General features: G+C 36.7%; 1 protein-coding gene and 2 non-coding genes across 4 annotated transcripts in view; 1 reads left to right on the forward strand and 2 right to left on the reverse strand.

Moving 5' to 3' along the window:
• Positions 1-17,305, reverse strand: part of Dsor1 (mitogen-activated protein kinase kinase 1) — a 90,648-nt gene extending 73,343 nt beyond the window's left edge. Inside the window, exon 1 of one of the 2 annotated variants that reach the window (XM_069839724.1) lies at positions 16,897-17,305. In XM_069839724.1, coding sequence (XP_069695825.1) covers positions 16,897-17,009 — 113 coding nt within the window. In that variant the 5' untranslated portion in view covers positions 17,010-17,305. The remainder of the gene's footprint in view (positions 1-16,896) is intronic. The other variant, XM_069839726.1, reaches the window with a different exon arrangement.
• Positions 17,306-19,945: 2,640 nt separating this feature from the next.
• On the reverse strand, positions 19,946-20,019 carry TRNAS-ACU (transfer RNA serine (anticodon ACU)). The gene has a single exon. It is a non-coding gene; the product is annotated as a tRNA-Ser (tRNA).
• A 2,565-nt stretch (positions 20,020-22,584) lies between these two features.
• TRNAT-GGU (transfer RNA threonine (anticodon GGU)) lies at positions 22,585-22,658 on the forward strand. Its single transcript has one exon. It is a non-coding gene; the product is annotated as a tRNA-Thr (tRNA).
• The last annotated feature ends 3,201 nt before the right edge of the window (positions 22,659-25,859 follow it).

The following is a 25,859-nucleotide window of genomic DNA, read 5'->3' on the forward strand; positions in this document are numbered from 1 at the left end:
TGGAAATAAGACGAAGAGCATGGTCATAGGAAGAAAAATACAGAAGATAAACTTGCGATTTCTAAATGAGGTAGTAGAGCAAGTGGACAGCTTCAAGTACTTGAGGTGTACTATAAGCAGTAACATGAGCTGCTGCCAGGAAGTCAAAAGGAGGATAGCAACGGCCAAGGAAGCTTGTAATAGAAAAAGGAGCATCTTCTGCAGACCTTGGAAAAAGAACCAAGGAAGAGACTAGTGAAGTGCTTTGTATGGGACTGTATGGAGCAGAAACATGGACATTACGACGAAGTGAAGAGAAGCTAATAGAAGCATTTGAAATGTGGACATGGAGAAGAATGGAACATGTGAAGTGGACAGACAGAATAAGAAATGAAGCTGTGTTGGAAAGAGTGGATGAAGAAAGAATGATGCTGAAACTGATCAGGAAGAGGAAAAGGAATTGGATGGGTCACTGGTTGAGAATAAACTGCCTACTGAAGGATGCACTGAAAGGAATGGTGAACGGGAGAAGAGTTCAGAGCAGAAGAAGATATCAGATGATAGACGACATTAAGATATAGGGATCATACGAGGAGATAAAGAGGAAATAAGAAAATAGGAAAGATTGGAGAAAGCTGGGTTTGCAGTGAAAGAACTGCCCTTGGGCAGAACACTAAATGAATGAATGGTTTAACACAGTAAAATGGTAAAAGTTATTAATTTAACAAGTTAAACCATATCTTTAGCGGCAAATTTTAAAACTGAATTTAATTGAAGTTACACAGCTTGAGTTGGAATGAAAAGTAAACGAACATTTTAGGAGCTACGAGGGTCAGTCAAATGAACATGAGAAATCGACTGCCAACAATTAGGTTATGTACCGCCATGAAGAAAAGGTTTCGAGTTGATACTACTGACTGACTGCTGTATTATCCAAGGTTGGACAACCTGCATGTGCAGGGAGTGATGCGTAGCAGCAAGACGAAGATGACATTCTCAGTAACGGAAGCATCCAAGTTCTCGTAGTGTAGTGTGGTGCAGTTCCTAGCAGCTGAAGGTGTTTTCACCAATTGAAATTCATCACCGTATGAAGAAGGTGTATGTGAACAACTGCATGTCGTGCGCCTTAGTGCATGAGTGGACAAAGTGATACCAACAAGGGCAAACATCACTGAAGAACGGCCTGCGCCCTGGCCAGTCTCACACAGTCATCATGGAAGAAAATGTTGTTGCAGCAGACAATCTCATCTCGGCAGATCAGGTGTACAGTGGACAAAGTGGCTCAGAACCTGAATATCAGTCATGGCTCTGCATACTCAATAATTCACGACCGCTTGAAGTACTGTAAAGTGAGCACAAAGTGGGTGCCAAAATGTCTCGCAGGTGAGCAGAAATAACAAGGAACGGGACTGAGTTAGCAACATCTGATGCATTATGGAGGGAGAAGCTTTCTTGGAACGGTATTGTGAAAGCGGATGAAACATGGTGCAAGCACTACGAACTGCAGAGCAAGCGACACAGCATGCAATGGAAGCACGACATATCACCACGTCCAAAAAAGTTTAGAAATTTCACAACCACAGGCAAGGTGATACTCATGCTGTTATTTGACTCAGAGGGTCCATTACTCTGTCACTTCATGGAGAGAGAAGAATCTGTCATCTCTGCTTGATACTCCGAAATTCTCCATACTGAATTGCGTCATGCCGTCAAAAACAAGTGACCTGGACATTTGTGTGAAGGTGTCATTTTGTTACACGACAATGCACGACCACACATAGCTCGGTACCCCATGGGCACCATTCGGAACTAGTGCTAGGAGGTGCTCGAACATCCCCCTTACAGTGGACTTGTCACCTTGCGACTTCCAGATTTTCGGAAAGCTCAAAAGTGACCTCAGAAGGCGCCAGTTTGCAATGGACAGTGACTTGATTGAGGCAGTGCAGCAGTGGTGCCATCAGCAGCCAAAAGACTTTTATGAACAAGGTATCAAAAATCTAGTGAGCAGGTGGGATAAGTGCCTAAACACAGATGGAGATTACTCGCATTTTGAGAAATAAAATTCCTCTGTGGAGAAAAAAATTATTTCTCGTTTTCATTTGACTGACCTCGCTTGAGTTGGAATGAAAAGTAAACGAACATTTTAGGAGCTATATGTATGCTGTTCAATAATTGTCTGTTTATTTATCAATATGGTTTTTAGCTCTTCCCACAATACAACTGAAGCCATAGTTAAATTTGTGGGGAAGTGCTTTGGTGCTTCACCAAAATCAAGGTTAATTGTTGGCGATTTTTACGACTCTACCAAAGCTTTTGACACCATTTCCCATCACTTTCTTTTAAAAACACTGAAATTTTATGGTTTTAATAATTCTAGTATTATGTTTTTTTAATTTTTATCTAACAGGCAGACTCCAATCTGTTTATTGTAATGGTGCAATGTCTCAATTTAAACTTGTCAAGTTTGGTGTCCTTCAGGTTTCTGTTCTTGGTCCTGTGCTCTTCATTATATATATAAATGATCTCCAAACTAGCAATGAGGATGATTGCCACGACACTTTCAGGTTTGCTGACGATTTGGCATTTGGACTTTCTCAGGAGAAGATGTTTCAATGAAAAGACAGCTTGACAATACATTGTCCACGATAAAATACTGGTGTGATGCCAATAAACTCAGCATTAATTCTAATAAGACAGTAGATATTAATTTTTCATTGAACAGAAATATTACTGACTTGTTCTTTGCAGTTAAATTTCTTGGCATTCACCCTCTAAACTGGTCTGGGCTGGAGTACACACATTGAATATCTTGTTAAGAAAAATTAATAAAGAAATTTTCATGTCACGAATCCTTAGACAAACTTTATCTTATAAATGTTTAGTTAAGGTTTATTATGCCCATATTTATAGTTACTTAAGTTACAGGACCCTTCTGTGGGGTAACAGTATATGTTTCCAAGCTGTTTATTCTTCAAAAGACAGCAGTGAGAATTATCTGTGGTACGTCTTCTAGAACTCATTGTAAACCACTTTTTGCTCAACTAGGAATACTTACTTTACCATCAATGTTTACTCTCGACTGCCTTCTTTATGTTAAGCGTAACATACATAATCTTGCTACTTGCTCATCTATTCATGATTATCCAATCCATTTCAGTCTCAATATATATTTAACCAAGTACAAGTATGCCTATAGTACTACAATCAATAGTTTTATTTCCATATCAGATAAAGTTCATAATTTTTTACCCATGCATATAAGAAATGTCATTTTTACTTTCAAAAGGTTAGTGAGAAAGGCATTGATCGTGATTCCTCTCTACAGTGTCGATGAATTCAGTAACATTAAGTTTTAGATACCATTGTTTTAACTTTATGTTAATGATATTTCAATATGTACCTACCTACCTACCTACTCACCATCTATCTATCTGTCCATTTTATTTACCTATCTACCTACCTACCTACCTATCTACCTAATAAGTGATCATGATTTTTTTAACTCACAGATTTTTTAATTTAATCCATTTTGAATCTTGCGTACACCACTTTTAACACTTGAATATAAATTAATTGATGAACTAGTGGACTTACTCGTGTTAAATATGTAATATTTTTCCGGCTTACAGCTGTTTCAGTGCATCACGCACCATCATCAGAGCCTACTAGATCGTGGCGTCATCTCGAACTTCTCTGCCTGTTAGGAGGGTGTGTTTTATTGTTGGAATGTGTTGGATTGTGTAGTCGAATAGTGTGTGTGTACTGAAATTGATCTGTGTGTTGAGGATTTGATCGGGGTGTGTTTTAGTGTGTTTGTATATTTCATATTGTTCTAGTGTGTTGAGTTTTTGGTTCTTGGGTTGTGTGTGTAGGATTTCCATGTCCGTATTTATGTTATTGTATGTATGGTTGGCATTGGTTATGTGATCGGCGTATGTAGATGTATTGTGTCCTCTGGTTATAGCTTTAATGTGTTCTTTGTAGCAAGTTTGGAATGATCTGCCTGTCTGTCCTATGTAGAACTTGTCGCAACTATTACATGTGAGTTTGTATACACCTGTGTGGTCGTATTTATTTGTTCGTGTTTTTTGTGTGTTGAGATGTCTTTGTAGTGTGTTTTCTGTTCTGTATGTTATGTTGTATTTCTGTTTTCTGAATGAAGATGCGATCTTATGTGTGCTTTTGTTTTCATATGTTAGTGTGATGTATTTCTTGTGTTCTTGTGTTTGTGTTGTGTTTTGTGTATTTATGTGTTTGTTAAGTTTTTGTTTTGTTTTCCTTATGATGCTGTCTATTATGTTTGAATTGTATCCGTTTTCTTGTGCTATGAATTTGATTGTGTTCACTTCTTCATTGTAGTGTTGTTGGTTCATGGGTATGTTGAGTAATCTGTGTACCATTGTTCTGAATGCAGCATGTTTGTGTTGTATGGGGTGGTTAGATGTTTCTAGTGTGTATTGAAGTTTTGGGTGTAATTTGTTTATTTTATTATTTATTTATTTCCAGCTTTAACCTGCGACATCCAGTCAAGTTGAGACATGTTTAGTTTTGCTTATAGTACAATGAGTCAATGTGTGAGGAATACACTGCTCTGAAATTTAGCTCAGTGTCTTAAAAAGTTGTGTGCTGAGGTATATGAAACGTTACAGCAGGCTTGTAGGAAATCTACCTTATTTAGTACTTACTGCTCATAGGTGGTACAAAATGTTCAAATATGGAAGGCAATATTTTCAACCTTCGTCTGTGACACAGAGGTCAGGTTTCTCACAGGAATATGAAGAATCCCTTTGTGATAACAAACCTACACAAATGATGAACAATATCATCCGCCAGTTGTTTTGTCAGTTCCACTGGAAACACTGCACCCTCTTCCTAAAGCTACAGCCACACTGAAGAAGGTTTGTGTATCACCTGGTAGTTGGGAGCTGCATGGATTAGTAAAGATCATTCCACATCCAATCAATACAACTCACAATCTGACTCTTTCATATTTTAATGAAACTTTGTCTGTTCGTAGACCACATGGAGGTACGTACCCTTGTACAGGGACATCACCTTATTTTTACTAACATTTCTAATATTAACCTGGCTATAGCTTTGGATTAACAGTTGAGAACCGGAAACACTGTTTGCTACCCACTTCCATGACTGGAGTTCGATGATACTGGCATAAAATACAAACAAATCACTTTACTATGTATAGGAAGGAAGAAAAGTAATTCATCCATTTACATAAACTAGGAAATACAGCGATTTGGAGTTTGATAATTTTCATTAGGTTTTTGTTTAATCAAAATACAGTACTGTATTAACAATAAGTGTTTTTACTCATGAAATGAGCTATCCAATTGGACGTATTCATTATGCAGTGTATATTATACTGTCTACAGCACATTAGCGTACAATACAGAGAATGAAATTAAATTGAAAAATAATCATAATATGGATATTTAAACACATTTTTGAAAATGATGGCCATTCATTTCGATACAGGTTTCAGTTCTTTTGTGCATATTATCGCACTATAGACCATTGTACCTAATAAAATTACAATTACCAATTTCGTCCTTCGTACTAGTAACTCATGTTGAAATAATTCTGTACCTACTCTATAAAAGAGTGCCTTACATACTGTAAATTCAATCTCCATTTCTGCCCGATCCGAAAAGATAAAATTACTCAGACATGCTATCTGTCCGTCCAAGTGGTTTTGTCGCAGAGTCATAGCAAGGGGGAAAATACGTGACTGGTAATTATTTAACGAGGCCCTTTTATTTAAGTTATTTTAAACAGTTGTATAATATTACATAGACGTCCAATTCCTAACAGAAATTAATGTTTTCAGAAAAGAGCTAAGACAGTCCAGCCACTAGCCTTTACAGAGGGACGAGCAGATGCGGGTGGGGGAAACTGGAATGCGACATAGGCAAATGATGACAGTACCTGTGCGAAAATATGATTCAATATTGAAAGCTCTTTCGTCACTGGAAAACGTGAATATATTTCTGGAATGTACTATACTCACTCAGTACTGTTTACTATGACCGTAAGGTGACTTTGACTGCATACGTGGTCTTGGTTCTGTGTATGGACGATTGGAGGTGGTGGGAGTTAAGTACATTCAAAAACTCAGGTACAACAAAAATTGAAGTAAAAATAAAACGATGTCCCTGTACATTCTTAACGCTGTAAATGAATCCATTTTGACACAATACTATTGCAAAGTTCAAATATTTTTCATATTTGCATCATGACTTGTGGTATAAAGATTACTCTAACTTGGGACCTATTGAGTGTAAAGAGTTGATTCAAAAACTGTTAGAAAGCTGATTTCATACCCTTTGCATGGGTATATTACTAGTTTTTCAAATGTTAAGTTCAGCCATTATGATCTTTGACCTTCACTTATAGAAAATGCGCTCTTTGGATTTTGTTTTAAATAATATATTTTATCTGTCATTCAATGTCCTATCTACGTTTGAAATTTGAATTTGGGACCACCACACTGTCAGAAGTTATAAATTTTAGTACAACATAAGTGCACTTGGTTGGAAAAGTAGAGTTGGTGATATTGACTAAATTACTAAATAATATACACTTAAATATCAGAAATGGGTTGTGATTGTTAAGGTAGTGGTACAAAAGTAAATAAAAGTTGTTTCGAGATTTAAATTGTGATAACACTGTTACACTGATTATTAGTTTGTACTGACGCAACATAAGGATGCTGCAAACGAGCGAGGTGGTTCAGTGGTAACACATTAGACTCGTATTTGAGAGGTCAGAGGTTCAAATTCCGTGGCCAGCCAATCTGACTGAGGTCTGAGGTTTTTCATGGTTTCCCTCAGTCAGAAAGGCAAATGCCAGATAGAAAATTTACATACCACGATTCATCACTGTCTTAAACATGATTATCATCATGTTCATAATCAGTTAAAATGAATACAGCTGGCAGCTCAGGTGATAGAGAAGCTGGCTATAAATTGGAAGGTCCAGGGTTCGATCCTGGGTAGAGACGTGATTTTCCAGAATGGCCCCAAGGTTCAATCAATTTCCTATCAAATTGAGTACCAGGTCTTTCCCAGGGCACCACGCTCCGACCGCACCACCTCATTCTAGTGCTGAGGTCAAGAAAGCATGCGGCTCTACCTTCATGCCCCCAACCCCAAGTGCCTTCATGGCATATGAAGGGGCTACCTTTACCTTCAAAATAAAAACAAATCCTACATAATGCACGACAATAGAAAAAGAGAAGCACAATAATCCACAGTCTACTGACATACCCAAAGATCCTACACATGCAATATGATCTAGATGTTAATGAGTGTATAAATAAACTTAAGAGTACACCGAGGTGAAATTTCAATTTTCTACACAAATAAAAGTAGAAGTCTGAAATTTTGTACAATTATTGTACTTCTTATAAATAGAGCGTATACCAAATTTCATCTAATTTTGATTTAAGAATGAGTAAATTATTAACGTTTTTTTTTATTTAAATCTTTTTTTTTTAATCTCTATTATTCCTATAAATTCTAACATTTTTGCTTAAAATTCCACAGGCGTATTTATAACTTTCAAACAAGGAAAAAAAAAAACTTACTATCCAGCACTTTCATTTCATTTACCTCTCTAAAGAAAAAGGAAACGAAAAAATTATATTAATTCGTTCATATTTATCTGCCATTTTCTGTCTTCCTCTTAGTCTCCACATATGATCTATTTATATATTAATGTCCCCAGTATCTCCCTTCCTGACATCTGAATGAGGGGGATAGTTTACATCTGTAATCTTTTACTGTGGAAAGACTCATCATGCCATGTTTGCAGTTTTTCTTGGGAAAGACAAGTGTGGTAGCTTCCCCTTGCTCTCCACACACCACTCTCTCTTTTCTATCTTAAAAGATCCCAGGGGGGCCCAGTGTGCAGGTGAGGAGAGTGAATTTGACTAGTTAGGCCCTCCAGATTTCACCAAAATTAACCACAAGGGTTAAATATCAGGGTTTTTTATTTGATCAGAAACAGGAAAACCCCAATCAGCCTCTGACCCCCTACTGTCAACTCTAAAAACAACCAAAAAATATGTAACTCCTGCAAAAGAAAATTAATAGTTGTTTTTAAAAATTCGAGATTTAAAGTAAAATTTGATAGTATGGTTTCTTAAACACATATTAAAGAAATTTAAAAAACAAAAAATCATTCACATATCGTGTAATACAAATTTGATAAAGAAATAGTATTTTCAACAAAGCAAAATGTGCAAAAAACAAAAGCAGAGAAAAATGAGTTTGAAACATCTTAAATGAATATAAAAACATGCCAATGCCTTTTAAAAATGACCACCGAAACTTGCAACTGGAGGAGCATAAGTGCATGAAAATTGTCCCAGAGCTTCCTAAGATCATAAACAATTTTTTTTTAATTTTAAAAACTAAAACTGTGGGTTTTTTTTTTTTTACCAAAAATGATACATTTTCACAAAGGAGTACACTTAAAAAAATAATAATATTTGGGTATGCTGTGGAGACAGGTGCAAGTTTTATGTGTGAATATGCCTGTCGGAATGGGATGTTGGATGTAGTATATCCATTGCTTATGCACCTACTCACATTTGCATTGTACGGGGTGATCTGTTTGGGTATGGATAAAATAAAAAAACCGTAAAACACTTACTACTGAACTTTATTTGTTGAAACTTTGTGCATACAACACTAAAAGATGGGAGATTCTTCAGAACTCAACATGACCCCCATTGCGCGCCCTGCACAACTCATAACAGTGATACAATTCAGCGCATGTCTGTTGTAACATAAGAGGGGTGATTTGTTGAAAAGCTTGAGTAATTTTTACTCTCAGATCATCAATGTTCCAGGGTTTCTGTGAATAGACGATGTCTTTAACCAAACCCTACATGAAGAAGTCGGGAGGGGTTAGATCTGGGGAGTTTGGGGACCAAGCCAAGAGATAGCTGCTTCATGTACTGGGTTTCACCTGCAACTTACTGTGTGTTTTTTTAACATAGAACCTGTTTCTACAAATGTCGATATCACAACATTATGGAATCGTATTTAGGTACATTACGCACGTCGAAATTCCTTTGAACTCTTTTAACACTCTCAAATTTACCATACCAAAGAACATATTGTGCCCACAGTTGATTTGTAATAGCCATTTTCATCATTTTCATTTGTGCTTTCAGGATTATGCATTGTTGACCGTCATATATGGAAACTCCCATCTTTTAATCATAATATAACCAACAAGAAATGTTTCCTACTGAACCAATGGGTAATGTATAGTGATCAGTCATGTAATGCCTTATGCTGGGTAGAGTTTGTCTCTTATTGAGTGTACATGTATTTATAGTTTGGTTAGTCAGATTGAGTGGTATCTATGGTCGAATGGATCGTGTATTAAGTTAATGTGCTGGCTGGGTGTTGTGTTCAGATTCATACTCAGATAGTTAATATATATATATATTTAGAGAGTGGTTCATGTACATATGGTTAATAGGTTAGTCACTGATTATCGAGAGACGCCCATATTAGATCGTTTTATCACTTATAAGTGTGTTGGCCCCAGCCTTGTGATACTTACATGATTTACATATCCTGGGGATATCATTTCAGATTAGTTTGTCCTATTTTCATTCACCTATTTCATATTTATTGTTATTTCATTTTCCATTTATGTACATTGTTACTTATTATTGTTAATTATATTTGTTTTACAAATTCACACTATTCATTTCTAAAAGTCTTCCACTGCGCACATCCAATCCTTCCAATGTGCCGTCCACCTGGCGAAAGCAGCCAATATAAGAAAGATAAAGAGGAGGAGTGGATGATCGTACCGCCGTCCTCACGACACTACAGACGTGGACAAATTATTAGCAAAATTGAAGATTTTTATTATATATTTTTACAAAATATGATTTTTCAATTTGGACTACAGTTGACATTTTTGTGTATTTCCAAATAATTAGCCAAATTAAAGATTCGTATTGTATATTTTTCAAAATTTAACACCTCAATTTGGACTACATTGGATATTTTTGCATATTGACAAATTATTAGCAAAACTGAAAGTTTTTATTGTATATTTTTACAAAATTCGATTCTTCAATTTGGACTACAGTTGACATTTTGGATATTTCCAAATTATTAGCAAAACTGAAGATTTTTGTTTTATATTTTTACAAAATTTGACTCTTCAATCCAGTTGAAATTTTTGCTAATTTACAAATTATTAGCAAAATTGAAGATTTTTATTATATATTTTTACAAAACTTGACTCTTCAATTTAAACTACAGTTGACATTTTGCATATTTCTGTCTACTGTAATGATGGAAATATGCAAAATTGTCAACTGTAGTTTAAATTGAAAAGTCAAATTTTGTAAACAGAATTATCATAAAAATCGTCAATTTTGTTAATAATTTGTCCACGTCTGTACTATCATAATAGCTTTATAATAATAAATTAATATTATCCATAACCAAACGGATCAGACTGTACTGTTGTCACGCCAGGAGAAGGCGACTGAAGTACTTAGACGGGGCGGAGGGGAAACAGTCGCGCATGCGCACCGCGCTGTTCACTGCAATATTCCTTTTTCACAAACATCTACTGCACGTGTCTATGAATCTTTGCGACTTTGTGAAAATAATAGTGGGGTTTTTACTGTAGTGTTTTATTAGTTTCAACAAGACAATTGTTTTCAGTATACCACAAATCTTGTATTGCTTTAGTTATCCTTTGCTTTTCGTGTTAATAGTGTTGATAATAATATAGTTAATAGAATTTATGTTATTGTATACTGTTATTTAGGTTTATAGCAGTTTTTTGTTTATTGTAAGTACTCGTATGTCGACAAAGAGGAAACAAGGATTAACAATCTATAGCGAAGAAAGGAATATTATTGAAGTGCAAAATAATTCTGTGATGAAGAAAAAGAACAACAGTGCCTTTGCATTCCTCTTACGAAACCTACAGCAAAGGTAGAAAAGTACTCTAATCTATCCACAAGAACAATACAGCGTATAAGGAATGAAATGAAAGACTGCACAGAAGAAAGTGCGTTGTCGACACCTGAGGGAGAAAAAAAATGTAAACGTCCAGACTACCGAAACGCAAATGTAGATGACTTCGATGGGAGATTGACAAAAAAGATATAATTGAAAAAGAAAGAGGGCCACCGGCGTAGCTCAGGAGGTAGCGCGTTTGCCTGCTGATCTGCAGTTGTGCTCGGGAGTGAGTTCGATTCCAGTTTGCGCTGACTATCTGGTTGGGTTTTTCCGAAGGTTTCCCAAGCGGAAGGCGAATGTCAGGTAATCTATGGCGAATCCTTGGTTTCATTTCGCCAAATACCATCTCGCCATCATCAATTTAATCGACACTGAAGAAGCTAGTTGTTATTACAGTGTCGTTAAATAACAAGTAAAAAAATAGTACCAAGCTGCAACAAACGTCTACCCTTTTACAAGAGAAAATTGATTTGAAATGAAAGACAACATTAAGATGAATACTGAAGAAAAAGGATTTCAGGTGGAAGAAGTGTGCAGCAAAAAAATTGAGGAAAACACTGTAAATTAGAATACGTGAAGATATCTACAGCAAAGAAGAAAGCTTAGGAAAGTGGAAAAACCGATTTTGTATCTGGACGAAATGCGGATAGATAGGCCCACCAATTTAACGTTTCCCAAGTTCTGGCACGACAAAAATGTTACGGAAGTTTTGACTACCGTAAATGTGTCCAGAACACTCATTGTTGTTCATCAGGATGGGGGTGGTGGGGCTAATTGCTTTGTTGAGAGATTCGAATTAATATACACGGCTGGAACATAAACAGACGATTATCATGGACAGATCACACTCCAGAAATTTTGAAAAATGTGATAATGATAGTCATAGCGACAGCACCGAAGATGCGGAATCTTTTATGTCTGACTCCGTTCCCGTGTAGCCAAGTAAGTGGATGAAGTTTTCAGGTCAGAGTGTAGCGTAAAGTTCCCCCGTCCCGCCTATCTACTCCCCGTGCCAACTCGTAGCGCGAAGACAGTATATTCCTGGACAATGTGCACTGTCTCTCTTCACTCAACATTACTCGCAAATTTTTCCAATTTAACTTATTGATTGTTGATTGTTGCTTCGATTGTTGATTGTTGCTCAACTGAGATCGTAGCCTCGTTCGCAACCAATGGTTTGACACTACTCCGAACATTCTATCACTTTGGATTCTCCAGTTATATTGCCTCTGCTGCTGTGCGACCTGTTAATTTGTGCCTCAACTTCCCCTCTCTCGCATATTACTAGATGACATCATCTACTCAAAATCACAAAATCAAGTTAATAAGTTTTAAAAGGATGGCAACGATATATTTTTTTGAAAGAAAATTAAGGGTGGCATTTTTTTTTCTATTCATTTTTCAGAATTATGTTGGATGACCTTGAAAAGTTTAACAATTTTTTCGAGTCATGTCATATATAATTTGGAAGCTCACTTCATAAGTCTACCAATGACATCTGTCAAACAACTACATCTTTAATGGTTTTGAAAATATAGCACTTTTAAAACTGGTCAGTGGATAAAAATTTGACATATTAACCGATTTTCAAAGAATGATAGCTTGAAATCCAGTCACTAAAAAAATCTAAAACCGACTGTTTTCTATACACAATTACATCTTCTAAATGTGGAATACAAAGGTTGAGAATTGCACTCTTTTGTAATGATTTGTTATGAAATTACCCATAATCCAAGTAAAATACAGTCAGGACAATCGGGACTGGCCGCATAGCATTGTCTCCAACCTGGTGTGTTGTGCCCAGCAATATCCAAGCGAATGAACCAATGAACCAGTCTCTCTTGGTAGTCACCAGGTAGCTAATAGTATTTTTCCCTACATACTAGTTAAATTACTGTTGTCTGTAATAATAATTGAAAATAATATGAATGATGTATTGATAGCAGCTATTTTCAAATGAGAGACACTTTTGAAGACTTCGAAATCAGTCCAATGAGCTGCATAAAAGCGCTGTGGTACTGAAGAAATTGTGGAAGGATGCATCACAATAACTAAACCGAGGTGTAACTCACGAAAGTTTAACATTATGCATCCAACATGACAGTTGACATAGCAAATCATATTTTCCTAACAAAGTAATTTTCTAGTCAATTTTGAAAGAGGCATATTGCACTGTTGAACAAAAAAGCAAGGAATGACACCTAGTGTGGCTGTGTCACTGCCATGTATCTTACCTAGAAGACTACCCAACCACCAGGTGATAAGCAAACCTCCTTCGGTGTGGCTGTAGTCTAAAGCAACCTATACCAGAAAAAGCAAGAAATCTGTAATTATGACAGTATTTCCATTCTTAGAAACCAAAAAGTAATAAGAATGAGAGTGACAAGTCTTCTCCTCCTCCTTGTTGTGGGCATAAAATGCTGTACATCTTACTGATCTGGCTTTACCTTCAACCTCCAAACATGTAAAAGAAACTCTCTGTGCAGAATGTGGAGAGATGTCTGATGAGAACTGGGTCCAGTGTAATAGTTGTGAATAGTGGTGGCATGACGCCTGTTCTAGCTATAAAGGATCAGGCTTATTTGTATGATGTGACGCTCGTTAGTGTGGACTCTTGAAGGAAAATATGCGCACTCTTACAGATCTGGTCCTTCAAGAATAGCAGTACGTATTTGTATTCATTTTCAAAAATTAAAATAATAATTATAGGCCTATTTACCAGATTTTTTCGCATTATTTTCCTTTGTTGTAGAACCTAAACTTAAAAGAGTAAGTTATAGTAATAAAGTTTTTGATAGCAATAAATTGCACTTACATTGCATTTTATAGTGCAAACAGCCACTTTTACATTAAATGCGTACTCTTCTGTGACCTTCACTTCGTACTTACAGTAGGTACTTTTCTTTTTATATGTCAGTAACTTGTGCTAAGTCATCCACTGTCACAAACAATACATAGAGGCCAACCATTTAGTACGAAGTACGACAACAACTGTGATACAGGCTAATTACATATTAGCAATGAGGCATATGCTGAAGGAAAGTTGTTCCCTGACTTTCCTATATTAGATTAATTACCGGTATATGTTAGAAGAGATGTAGTCCATTGCTGATTATTAAAGAGTAAATCATAACGTTTCGAGAATTGGCTCTATCTTCGTCTTCCGGTGATCACAAAATTGAGTAAGGAGAGTTCTTACTGGTTGAGGTCGTTACAAACAGCTAAATCTGCTTGACTGATCCAGAGTCAATCCTCGCAAAATTGTAACCTACTTGTTCATAACCAGCAATGGAAAAATTCCAATCTACATTTTGGTAATTAGGTAGTAAGCACGGCTAGGCTGCCATCTCACTGCATTAGAGGTCCACCGCACATATTTTTCCGTTGGAGTTAAAAAGGCTGACAATATGTCAATCATAAGAAAATGATGAAAATATAATTAAAATAGGATGTCTATAATCGGTAATGCATGTGCCCTGGCTAGGGTTACCACGAGAAGAAATTCTATAGGAGGAAATGGAATCTAAAATAAGAGGATATTGCTGAAAAAAAGAAGGACTTTTTAAAAATTGGTATGAACAAAATTAAAGATAAAAACAATGGCTCACCTTAGTCAGTTTTCTCACTAGTTGCTGGATCAGTATTACATCTATACCCTACTTACCGGTGGATCCCACTTTGTGCACAAGAGCCTGAAGGGACCAACTTATACTATCTTGTAACAAGTACTGGTAACTATGGAACTGGTCACAGGACATACCTCTGACTGTCTCCGTTAGCATGTGATTTCATTCTTTTGTCCATTGAGCAGATATTAGGCAAAATACTCTCTCAGTACTTCCCTTGTGATTTGGGATAAATAAATAGAATTGACATATTTTTAAGAGTTCTTAGAAAGCTTCAATGCTCGTGGAACTACTGGAATTGAAGAATTTGCACCAATTGTTTATCTAAACTTAAATCTTTGTCAAAATTAACTTGATTGGCATATCCTTGTACATTGCAGAATAAAATTGATAAAATAGCTTATAATTATGAATAGTGACATTTTTAGAATGTAAGAATTCAATGCATGTCAATAGGTCATCATATTTTATGCTTTTATGTGCTCCAGCTTCAACCATTGAAAGCAATTAAATTCTTTCATAGGTTTTCACCATTTATTCAGATATTCTATGCATAATATCGCACATTATTCAATATTCATATTAATTCTAGTTGAAATGCGAAATGCCAGTCATTTCAAATGTTTAAAATGCCTGCCGGACAGGATAAAATTATTAAAAAAAAAGAGGACATGTCCTCCTTTTGCCAGACAGATGATAACCCTAGCCCCGGACCTCTATTGTGGGAAGATAGCCTGGTCAATGCTTAATATCTACTTCTCCTCTTCTAAACTCACCATTGCTTTCTTTCTCATTTAGATTAACAGATGAATATTATGTTAAGAGGGGCTAGTTGAGATTATAGTTTTGTTAAGCGACATACAAGTACATGAATGCGTTTATGTTTACACGCTGGGGGCTAAGCTATAGGTGAGCCATGGTAGTATTACATAGTCTTTCATTAGAAAGGCCTGGACCCCACAGCCCAGCATGGCCCTTACATATTATAGAGTGGCTACCTTTCACCAATGACTCAAGTCGACTTGTGTTCCTAGTGAAACACTCTAAGAAACTAGTGAATAACAAAGCGAGTATTTTCTCTGGACTAAAAAACAATACAAATGGAGTACGTAAAAATTAATATTTTACCGTGGATTGAATTTGTGGTGAAACAGTCAAATACACATTACCGTTGTTCACTAGCCTATAGCTGCAATATTATTAGAGGTACTTCATTATTATATCACGTTATATCTATGTTTTTTTGTTTAGTACCATTTCCTCACGGTCTCTGTATGCTTAGCCACGCTCTGTATGGTACTGAGCTCGGGAATATTATCATACTGTCATTTAAGCATCCCATATTGCTTATTCTACACACGGAAATGCTGATGCAAGAACTACGGAATACAGTAAATGAAATTAAATATGTAAAATATGAATAGTTCCGTGCAAGAAATGCTCAAAAAGTAGGTTAAAGGCAAAGGAAAGTGTTACCCACAGTCGTCGCAGCAGCCCGTTCAAGTGGTTATGTTGCATCACAGTTTCCCCCACCCGTTTCTGCTGATCCCTCTATAGAGATTGTGGTTGGCTAGTCTTACTTGTTAGTTATTTCTTGAAAACATATGCTGTTCGGAATTGGACGTCAACGTAATATTATACAACTCTTTAAAATAATTTAAAGAAAAGTACTCCGTTAAGTAACTCACGTGGTGCGATATAACCACTAGGACGGACAGTAGGGCCTACATTAAGATGACTTCCTTAACCATGTGGTTATTTGATTTCGTGTAGGCTAATTATGGAATGGCTGTTTGTTTGCAAAGTATGTCTTACAGTAATTCATTTGATACAACTTCACCTAAAATAGGGTTATTTCGCTTATAGTAGATCACTTGGACGACACTTGAAACATTCCAATTCTGACATGAAACTTGCCATATTGGCTTCATTATTACTATACAACTTATGAATGCCTTTATTTGTCAGAAACACATTACCGGTACCTGTAAGAAACATTCGGCTGCTATCTGGTAGCTCTACATTGTTAATCACATTATTCATGAAACTTTCTTGGAACCAGTTATCACTTGATGTAAAAATGAAATGTCATAAGGTGTCAAAAGTATAATAATCGTTTCATAGCTGAAATAGACCCCTAATGAATTATTTATAAAAATGTTTATCAACTAAAATTCTCTTTTCGCCCGTTTCATACAAAAAAAAAACCTTAAGTTATGATAAAATGAATTATGATGTAGTTAGATTATGACACCTATACTTACTCTGGTACGACTGGAGCTTCCACATGGACTGGTACTGGTGCAGCAGGAGTAATTGGCTGAACAGGTTCTATCGAGCCGGGTGGCAATGTTAGATTTAGCTTGTTTTTAGACATAGTAAAACAAATATCTATGCCGGCAGACGTTCTTTTTGTTCTTCAAATAAAATTTTGTTGAACTAAATACGAACACTACAAATGCTGCAACACTTCAGTTCTCTCCAACGTCCGATTAAAAATTAACAGGCGTTCAAGATCAAGACAGTTCATTAAAATTACAAAAACTTACATTCATTGTCACAAAACACAAAAATATACACGACGAATGACCACAGCCCCAAATAATAACAAGGGTTACATTCCATTGATACTTCACACACGAAATCACGAGCAATGGCAAGAGAACTGGGATTGAAGAGAGATATAGCCAAAGTTGTAGTAGTTATATAGCCCTCTTGCTATCACCTTTACAAGCAGAGTTTAACTTTGACAGTAGCGCTAGCATCGCTTAACCAGCTGACGAACTTATTACATCTAGCAGCACACCAAGTGGCGAAAAAGACTAATTACTCCATGAATTTAGCAGCGCACTGGTGATGAAAACTATGCAGAAAGAATTCCCTCCTCCTCCCACACCCAAACATTCGCAAAAACTCAATCTTTACATTTTTATTCCTCACATCATTTGCCATTGAAAATTCTTACTAGAAGATAAAAGAGACGATCTATTTTACACTACCCAATTAAAATATAGAGAAAAGAAAACAAAAGGTTGGATAATTGGGATTGTATTCGTTAGATATTTAGTGTACAACGCAATGGAAAAGCACTTTTTTATTTATTTATTTAACACATACCACATTTACAATCTGTCTACAAGAGACAATAAGTAAATATTATAAAAGAATATGACATGAGTGGAGATGTTATCCCATGACAACACTCCAAAAGAAAAATAACTCTTTCAAATAGCTGTATTAAAATGAATGGAAGGTCAAGAGCATTGGTCCCTTTAAGTCTTCTTATGATTTGATTACTATCCAGCAAATTTAATGCATGATGATTGGGATGTTGATTTAATCGGTGCAGATATTTTTTACTGAATTTAGAGATTTCTTCTTTCACAGTTTTTTTTATGTTTAATATTGATCGACTAGCAAACTTGCTATACAGACCACTGTTAAATTATGGAATATCACATGCAGAATATCATGCTGAGGTTGGCTCTAAAAGCTCCTCTAAATTTAAATTAATTAATTAAACATTTTTGTGAATTATGTGAACAAAAATATGATTTTCTGTGTTAAATTATGAAGAGTCGTCAGTATCACTAAGAAGGATGTCTTGAGGGAGTTTCCTTTTAAGTCGAGATGGCAGACAAGATCTTGGTCCAATGTTATATGTCACAGCTCCAGGAACACCAGGAAGTTTGTTGAAGAAAGATTTTGACATTGAATGGATGTACTGTTCTAGTGGAAGAATTCCCAATTCTTGATGCAGTTGTTTATTTCTTACAAACCAAGGGGCATTTGTTGCATGCAGTACGCAGAAACTTGTTCTGGAGAACTTGTAGGCGATACATGTGTGTCTTACTTGCAGTCCCCCACACTGGCGCTGCATAATTAAAAGAGGTCGTTCTTTCACAGTTGAAATGTTGAGGTCACGATGAATGACGTCATTACGGACATACCATGGTGCAGTGACAATGGAACGTAAAGTTTTAGACTGGTACTTCTGCAGTATTTCAATGTTTGAGTTGCTAGCAGTTCCCCACAGTTTGATGCCGTATGTCCAGATTGGTCTTAGTATGACTTAATGAACAAGAAGTTTATTTTCTAATGACAGTTTTGATTTAGGTCCCAATAACCAATAGATTTTTTATGTTTTAAAATTTAATTCCATACGTTTATACAAATCTGGCTTTCAGGTAGTAGCTCCCTGTAAAGCAGGTTTGAATAATTTCAAGGAAAAATTGTTCCGGAGCCGGGTATCGATCCCGGGACCCTTTGCTTAGCGCGCGAACGCTACCCCAGGAACTCTACACAACACCGTCACTGATCTTCCTTTTAAATCCACACAACTCAAATGAGCTGACAAGACGCCAGAACTTAACTATGAGTGCACACAATACTGTGTGACTTAATTTGTGGCTTTCTGTTAACATACCTCCAGTAATGAATGTATTGTAACTTTAAATTCAAAACAATAATGTAATTTTATTCTCACAACAATAATCACTTGCTATAATTGAATATAAACACTCCCGTCAACAATGGGATTTCCACTCCACACAGTAACACAGTGTTCGATATTGCACTCCACAGACGACGACAATTTATTTGGATTATTGAGAACAACAATGTACTGCTAATCTCAACTAATGTTCACAAAGCACTATTTACAACACAAAACTGTCAGTTCTTAGTTCACAGTTCGTTTGCCTTGGCTAGTTCCTCTAGCTCAGTGACTCGAGTTACAGTATCTCGAACCCAAGAACTTCAAAGACAATCCACTGAACTTCGAACTCAGGTCCCCCAACTGCGGTCCACTGCACTCAAACTCAGGACTTCTGGCTCTCACAGTTACGGACACAACTCAAGTCGAACTCCGGTCTCGAAGCTGGCTTCACTGCTGCAGAAGACTGCCTTGCTGTCCAAAACTAGCACGGCTGCAACTAACTAACTAACTGCTCAAGTTCACTCGCGTGTCGTATTTATAACTAAACCATAGTTTCCGAAAAGTAAGGTTTCGCGATCAATCGACAGATGCCTAGAAGATGGCACCTCTCGAATTCTCTGGATTTCTCCCCTCAGTCCCAGGCGCATTATTTCCCCTCTCTGCCGCGGTCGCCGTCCTCTCCTATCTACGCCACAGCACATGCCCCAGGAAGCAGATGCGCGCGCAACTTCATTTGCCGCGCCGAGCCACTGCCGACCTTGCCCTCCTTCTGCCGGTCGCGAGATCGTATCCCAGCTGTCACAGTATCATACAAATCTGGCTTTCAGGTAGTAGCTCCCTGTAAAGCAGGTTTGAATCATTTCTAGAAAAAATTGTTCCGGAGCCGGGTATCGATCCCGGGACCCTTCGCTTAGTGCGCGAACGCTCTTCCGACTGAGCTACCCCAGGAACTCTACACGACACCGTCACAATTCTTCCTTTTAAATCCACACAACTCAAATGAGCTGACAAGACGCCAGAACTCAACTATGAGTGCACACAATACTGTGTGACTTAATATGTGGCTTTCTGTTAACGTACCTCCAGTAACGAATGTATTATAGAAATCTGACTTTCAGGTAGTAGCTCCCTGTAAAGCAGGTTTGAATAAAGGAAGAATTGTGACGGTGTCGTGTAGAGTTCCTGGGGTAGCTCAGTCGGTAGAGCGTTCGCGCGCAAAGCGAAGGGACCCGAGATCGATACCCGGCTCCGGAACAATTTTTCCTTGAAATTATTCTTTACGTTTAGTTTCAATATGTTTACGCCATGTTAATCGGCGATCTAAATGCATACCTAAATATTTAACATCGTCTGCTTCGGGAAGTTCTTCGTTGTAAAGTGTTATAGGAGGACAGTTTTCAATTCTAGTTCCAAAAGTAACATGAACTGATTTCTTTTCACTCTCTTGTATTGTCCATTTCGTTAGCCAGTCTTCTGTTTCTTTCAATTCATTCTGCAGGTTTTCAGATGCTGTTGATGGATATTCATGTGAAGCAAGAATAGCAGTGTCATCAGCGAAAGTAGCCACCAATACTTTATTATAAATTGGGAAATCAGCTATATAAATTGTATATAGTATAGGGCCTAAGACTGAACCTTGAGGTACACCTGAATTTATATCATAGAATGAGGAGAAATGTTCTCCGAGCAGAGCAATATTTTTTTGTTTCTATGGCATTTTCAATTTTATTGATAACTCTATGAATTTGTTCTATTGTAGAGTGTTCTCTTCGGAATCCGAACTGATGGTCAGGTATAATATTGCTGTCAGTAGGAATTGGAGACAATCTCTTTAAAAAGAGTTTCCCAAATAATTTAGATAGTACTGGTAACAAACTAATTGGACGATATGAAGTCACTTCATTTGGTGGTTTCCCTGGTTTTGGAATCAAGATAATTTGAGAAACTTTCCACTGTGCTGGATAATAAGAAGTTCTAAGAATTCCATTAAAGAAAGTTATAATAAACACAATTGCTTTTCTCGGGAGTTCCAAAAGAATTTTAGCAGTTATCAAGTCATAGCCAGGACATTTCTTTGGATGTAGTTCTGTTTCTATTGCTTTATTGACATCGTTTGAAGAAAAACTCGGAATTGGTAGAAGTGGGACACTGAGAAATTCATTAATTTCATTATCGTTGCAATTTGCTGTAGATGCTGGATTTGGAGTGAAAACATTTGCTAAATGACTTGCAGAAAGTTCAGCTTTCTCTAAGTAATTTCTGGGCCAATCACCATTGCTTTTTCTAATTGGAGGTATCGCTCTCTGAGGACGTTTCAGTTTCTTAGTTATTTTCCACAAGGTATAGTCATCTCTATTTGTAGCACTAAGATTTACAAGATAATCGTTGAAGATTTCATTCTTTAATTTAAAGAGAAGTTGTTTTAATTCTTTGATGCTTTTATTTAGTTTCGATTTGTCTTCAGGTCGTCTATGATTTTGCCAAATTGCTCGTAGTTTTCTTTTTCTTTCTTTTTCTTTTTTTTTTGAATTTTATTCTTTATTTCTTTTGGATAATTGATGCAAGTTTCTTCCTTGGGGCTCAAAAGCGGGGTACATTTCCAAACAGTTTGTTGAATTAATTTTGTTAAATATTCAGTGGCAGTATTAATGTCTGTTTCTGATTTGAGGGGAAGGTTAAGAGTGATATTATTTTCTATCCAACTTCTGAAAGAGTTCCAGTCTGTATGTTTGTTGTAAAGCGAAGGGGAGTGTATTTTCTTAATTACTGTTACACTTATTGTAGCTATAATTGGAGTGTGATCAGAACAAATATCAAAACAAGATTCAACATCCTTATAATTGTTCCCTATTCCATTCACAATAAAGAAATCTAATAAATAAGGTATTTTGTTTGAATCTGTTGGCCGATATGTAGGTTGGCCTGTAGAAAGAGTTTCAAATATTTTATTTGTTACACATTGTTGTAATTCCCTTCCCTTGCAGTTACCAATCTTGAGCCCCACATTGGATGCTTTGCATTGTAGTCACCACCTACAATAAATTTGTGACCTAAATTTTGGAAAAAATCGTCGAAATGTTCGCTAGTGATTTTATACTTAGAAGGGCAGTATACTGCTGAAACAGCTAGTGGTCCGCTCTTGCCTTCTACTATGACGGTAGTTGCTTCAATATCCCGATCTTCAAATTTTCACGATTGGTATTGGCGTAAATCTGATTTAACTATTATGCTGTTCCTCCATGTGCTTTTCCATCTGGGTGTTTTGTATCGTAAATTGTATATCTTGGAATATTGAAATAATTTTTATCTGTGAAGTGGGTTTCAGATACAAGTAATACGTCCAGTTTATGTATATTTAAAAAGAACTCAACCTCCTGGCGTCGATTAGCCAGCCCATTGACGTTCCACAATCCAATACGAAAAGACTAAGCCATTATGCTAATTTGAAAATGACTGTGGTTAGTAAGTTTATTAACGTCATAGTCTGAATAATTGTGACGGTGTCGTGTACAGTTCCTGGGGTAGCTCAGTCGGAAGAGCGTTCGCGCGGTAAGCGAAGGGTCCCGGGATCGATACCCGGCCCCGGAACAATTTTTCCTTGAAATTATTTAAACCTGCTTTACAGGGAGCTACTATCTGAAAGCCAGATTTGTATAATACATTCGTTACTGCAGGTACGTGAACAAAAAGCCACAATTTAAGTCACACAAGTATTTGTTTGCACTCATAGTTGAATTCTGGAGTCTTGTCAGCTCATTTGAGTCGTGTGAATACAAAAGAAAAATTGTGACGGTGTCGTGTATAGTTCCTGGGGTAGCTCAGTCGGAAGAGCGTTCGCACGCTAAGCGAAGGGTCCCGGGATCGATACCGGGCCTCGGAACAATTTTTCCTTGAAATTATTCAAACCTGCTTTACAGGGAGCTACTACCTGAAAGCCAGATTTGTATAAAGTCATAGTTTGTTCGGCTTGTTTTTGTATTATAGCTTCCAATCTATTGCAGGTTAGCAAAATGGTTTTCATATTTGCAGTATCCGACTGAGTAGAACTGTTTACATCTATGCGTGGTTTTTGCAGAATATCAGAATATAAAGGCCTGTCAAATATAATTGGTTCTGCAGGAGGTGGTGGTGTTGTTGATTGTGGCAGTTTGTATTGGTTACTTCATTTACCGGTGGATATCTGTTGGTATACTATTTAGTTTTATTTGGCATATTTTTACTATACTGAATTTGTTGATACACGACACAGCCCTTGTAATTCGCAGGATGATCTCCGGCACATAGAACACAAGTTGCTGCGGTTTCTCTGGATTTGGTGCATGTTGCAGTGTCGTGATCCTCACCACACTTAACACAACGAAAAGACCTTTTACAGTAAGATTTAGTGTGGCCATACAGTTGGCATCTATGACACCGAACAATATTTGTATTTGTATGTGGACACTTAACTCTAATTCTGGCATTTAAGAGGAATTCCATACTGTAAATACTTTTGTTGTTTTCATGTGGTTCAAGAACGATAAAATGTAATGGCAAGGGATCTTTGCTGGCTCGATATCTGATATTGACGATATTTCTTACTTTATAGCCACATTCTTCGATTGCTGAGATTATGTTGTCTATAGAAGAAGAAGGGTGTATATTCCTGATCACAATACGATAGGCTCGGTCTTGTTTTAGTTGATAAGTATGAAATTCTGCATTATCTTTTGAAAGAAAATTTACTAGCTTCCTGTAGTTGTCAATTGTTTTCGCCACAAGTTTAATTTCATTATTACGTAATGTTTTATATGTAATTTCATTTTTTGTATCAGTGTCATTCAGTGATAAATGCTTAATTAATTTTGCAATGTTTGTAACACCAGGAATACACACTGGAGTGTGTGTATGATCTGACATTTGTGAATTCTTATTAACATTAGGATCACTTACTTGTTCAGATTCTGTTCCACAGTCAAGCACTGTCAGTAGCTAGCACTGCATATTCATTCGAATCTTCTTATGTTATGTTTTATTTAACGACGCTCGCAACTGCAGAGGTTATATCAGCGTCGCCGGGTGTGCCGGAATTTTGTCCCGCAAGAGTTCTTTTACAAGCCAGTAAATCTACTTACATGGGCCTGTCGTATTTAAGTACACTTAAATGCCATCGACCTAGCCCGGGATCGAACCCTCAACCTTGGGCATAGAAGGCCAGCGCTATAGCTACTCGCCAACCAGGTCGACGGTTCGAAGCTTCTAAATGCTGTCGTTTAAAGGTAAGCGTTCACTACATCGTATCGCACGCATCGGACGAATCGCACGGATCGGAAAAATACTATCTTTGCTGTAATTGTTATGTAACCGCGTTCACTACATCGTATCGGACGCATCGCCCCTCTGCAAATCCGTCCACGATTTTCGGATGGTCTACCAACGAGTTAGAAAGAGAGATATATAGAGTGGCCATTGCGCCGCCATGTTTGAAGAAAATTGAACGACGGTCCGCCATGAATTTATGCGCCCAAAACAAAGTGGGCGTGGCGATAAGTGACATTAGAATCGTCTGCTGTCAAAATTTCATTTGCATAAATCAGTTAAACTGAAGTGGAAAAACCTAGTATTTCGTCAAATACGTGCTAGGAACTTAATCTAAACTTATGCATGCTAAATTTAAAACACTTGAGCTATTCCTAGAAGGAATGCTTAAAAGAATAACCTATGCAAAATTGTCATGTAGTATGACAAGAAGTCCTAGCAAATATACTGAAGAAAATGTTAATATTCCTAGGTTGTTTTAAATGCGACCTGCAAGATTGCCTATAAAATGAACGAGTATGATTCGGATGATTTTATTAAATTGTTTTCCCAGTCTCTACACGTTGCAAACTATTTATTATACAATAAGATATAGAATGAAAGTAGGCCCTAACTGTAGTAAACAACCTTTATCTCCAAGCTTGTAACGTGGGTAAAACATGACCAAATACGCTTTCAGTTTTTTTTGTTACAGTAGAGTATAATAATAATTATTATCGAAATGTGAACGTGAGGCCAACAGCCGGCTGGTCTGTCTGAGCCTTTCAAGGTCTGTGGCACCACAGATAATTATTAGTGTATAATTGAGCACCCACGTACAATAATGGGGTAAGTAGTTACGAAATATATTCATACTTACCCAATTATTGCACGTGGGTGCTCAATTTATGTTCTTTCATGTCCTTCCAGACAAAATACTAACAACAATACGACCTACCCCAGAGTTTGCGTTATTTTGGATGCGAGTATCGAAATGAAATTTTAATATTTGATTGCTATTACTGGGTTTGAAACGGAATTATAGCGGTTTTATCCGTATTTAGTTTAACTTTATTACTAGTGAACCATTTATATGATTAATCGTTTGTCTTCGAAATAGGCCTACTTTTTATAAGCTACAGCTCATCGTCTTCTTCTATAAGCAGTAAGGACAGAAGGAGCAGAAATAAAGGATGCCGGTTTCGAAATACAATTTTAATATTGTATTGCTATTTGTTTTTCACTGGGTCTGAAACGGAATTATATTGGTTTTATCCGTATTTAGTTTAAGTATATTACCAGTGAACCATTTATTTTGTTTATGCCGGGCGTTGTTACACATTTGTGCATGAAAAAAAATGCTGCTAATTAACAAAACTATGGACTTAACTTCATAAATTTACATGAAATATGATAGATCAGTTGTCTTTTTCCTTTTGACATTGCAGTTATATGCAGCACACACAACAGGCATGTTTTTTCTTCGTTTTTTTTTGTAGTTCTTACCTCTGT

This window comes from Periplaneta americana, chromosome 11 (genome assembly GCF_040183065.1).
Source record: "Periplaneta americana isolate PAMFEO1 chromosome 11, P.americana_PAMFEO1_priV1, whole genome shotgun sequence".
Taxonomy (NCBI): Eukaryota; Metazoa; Arthropoda; class Insecta; order Blattodea; family Blattidae; genus Periplaneta; species Periplaneta americana.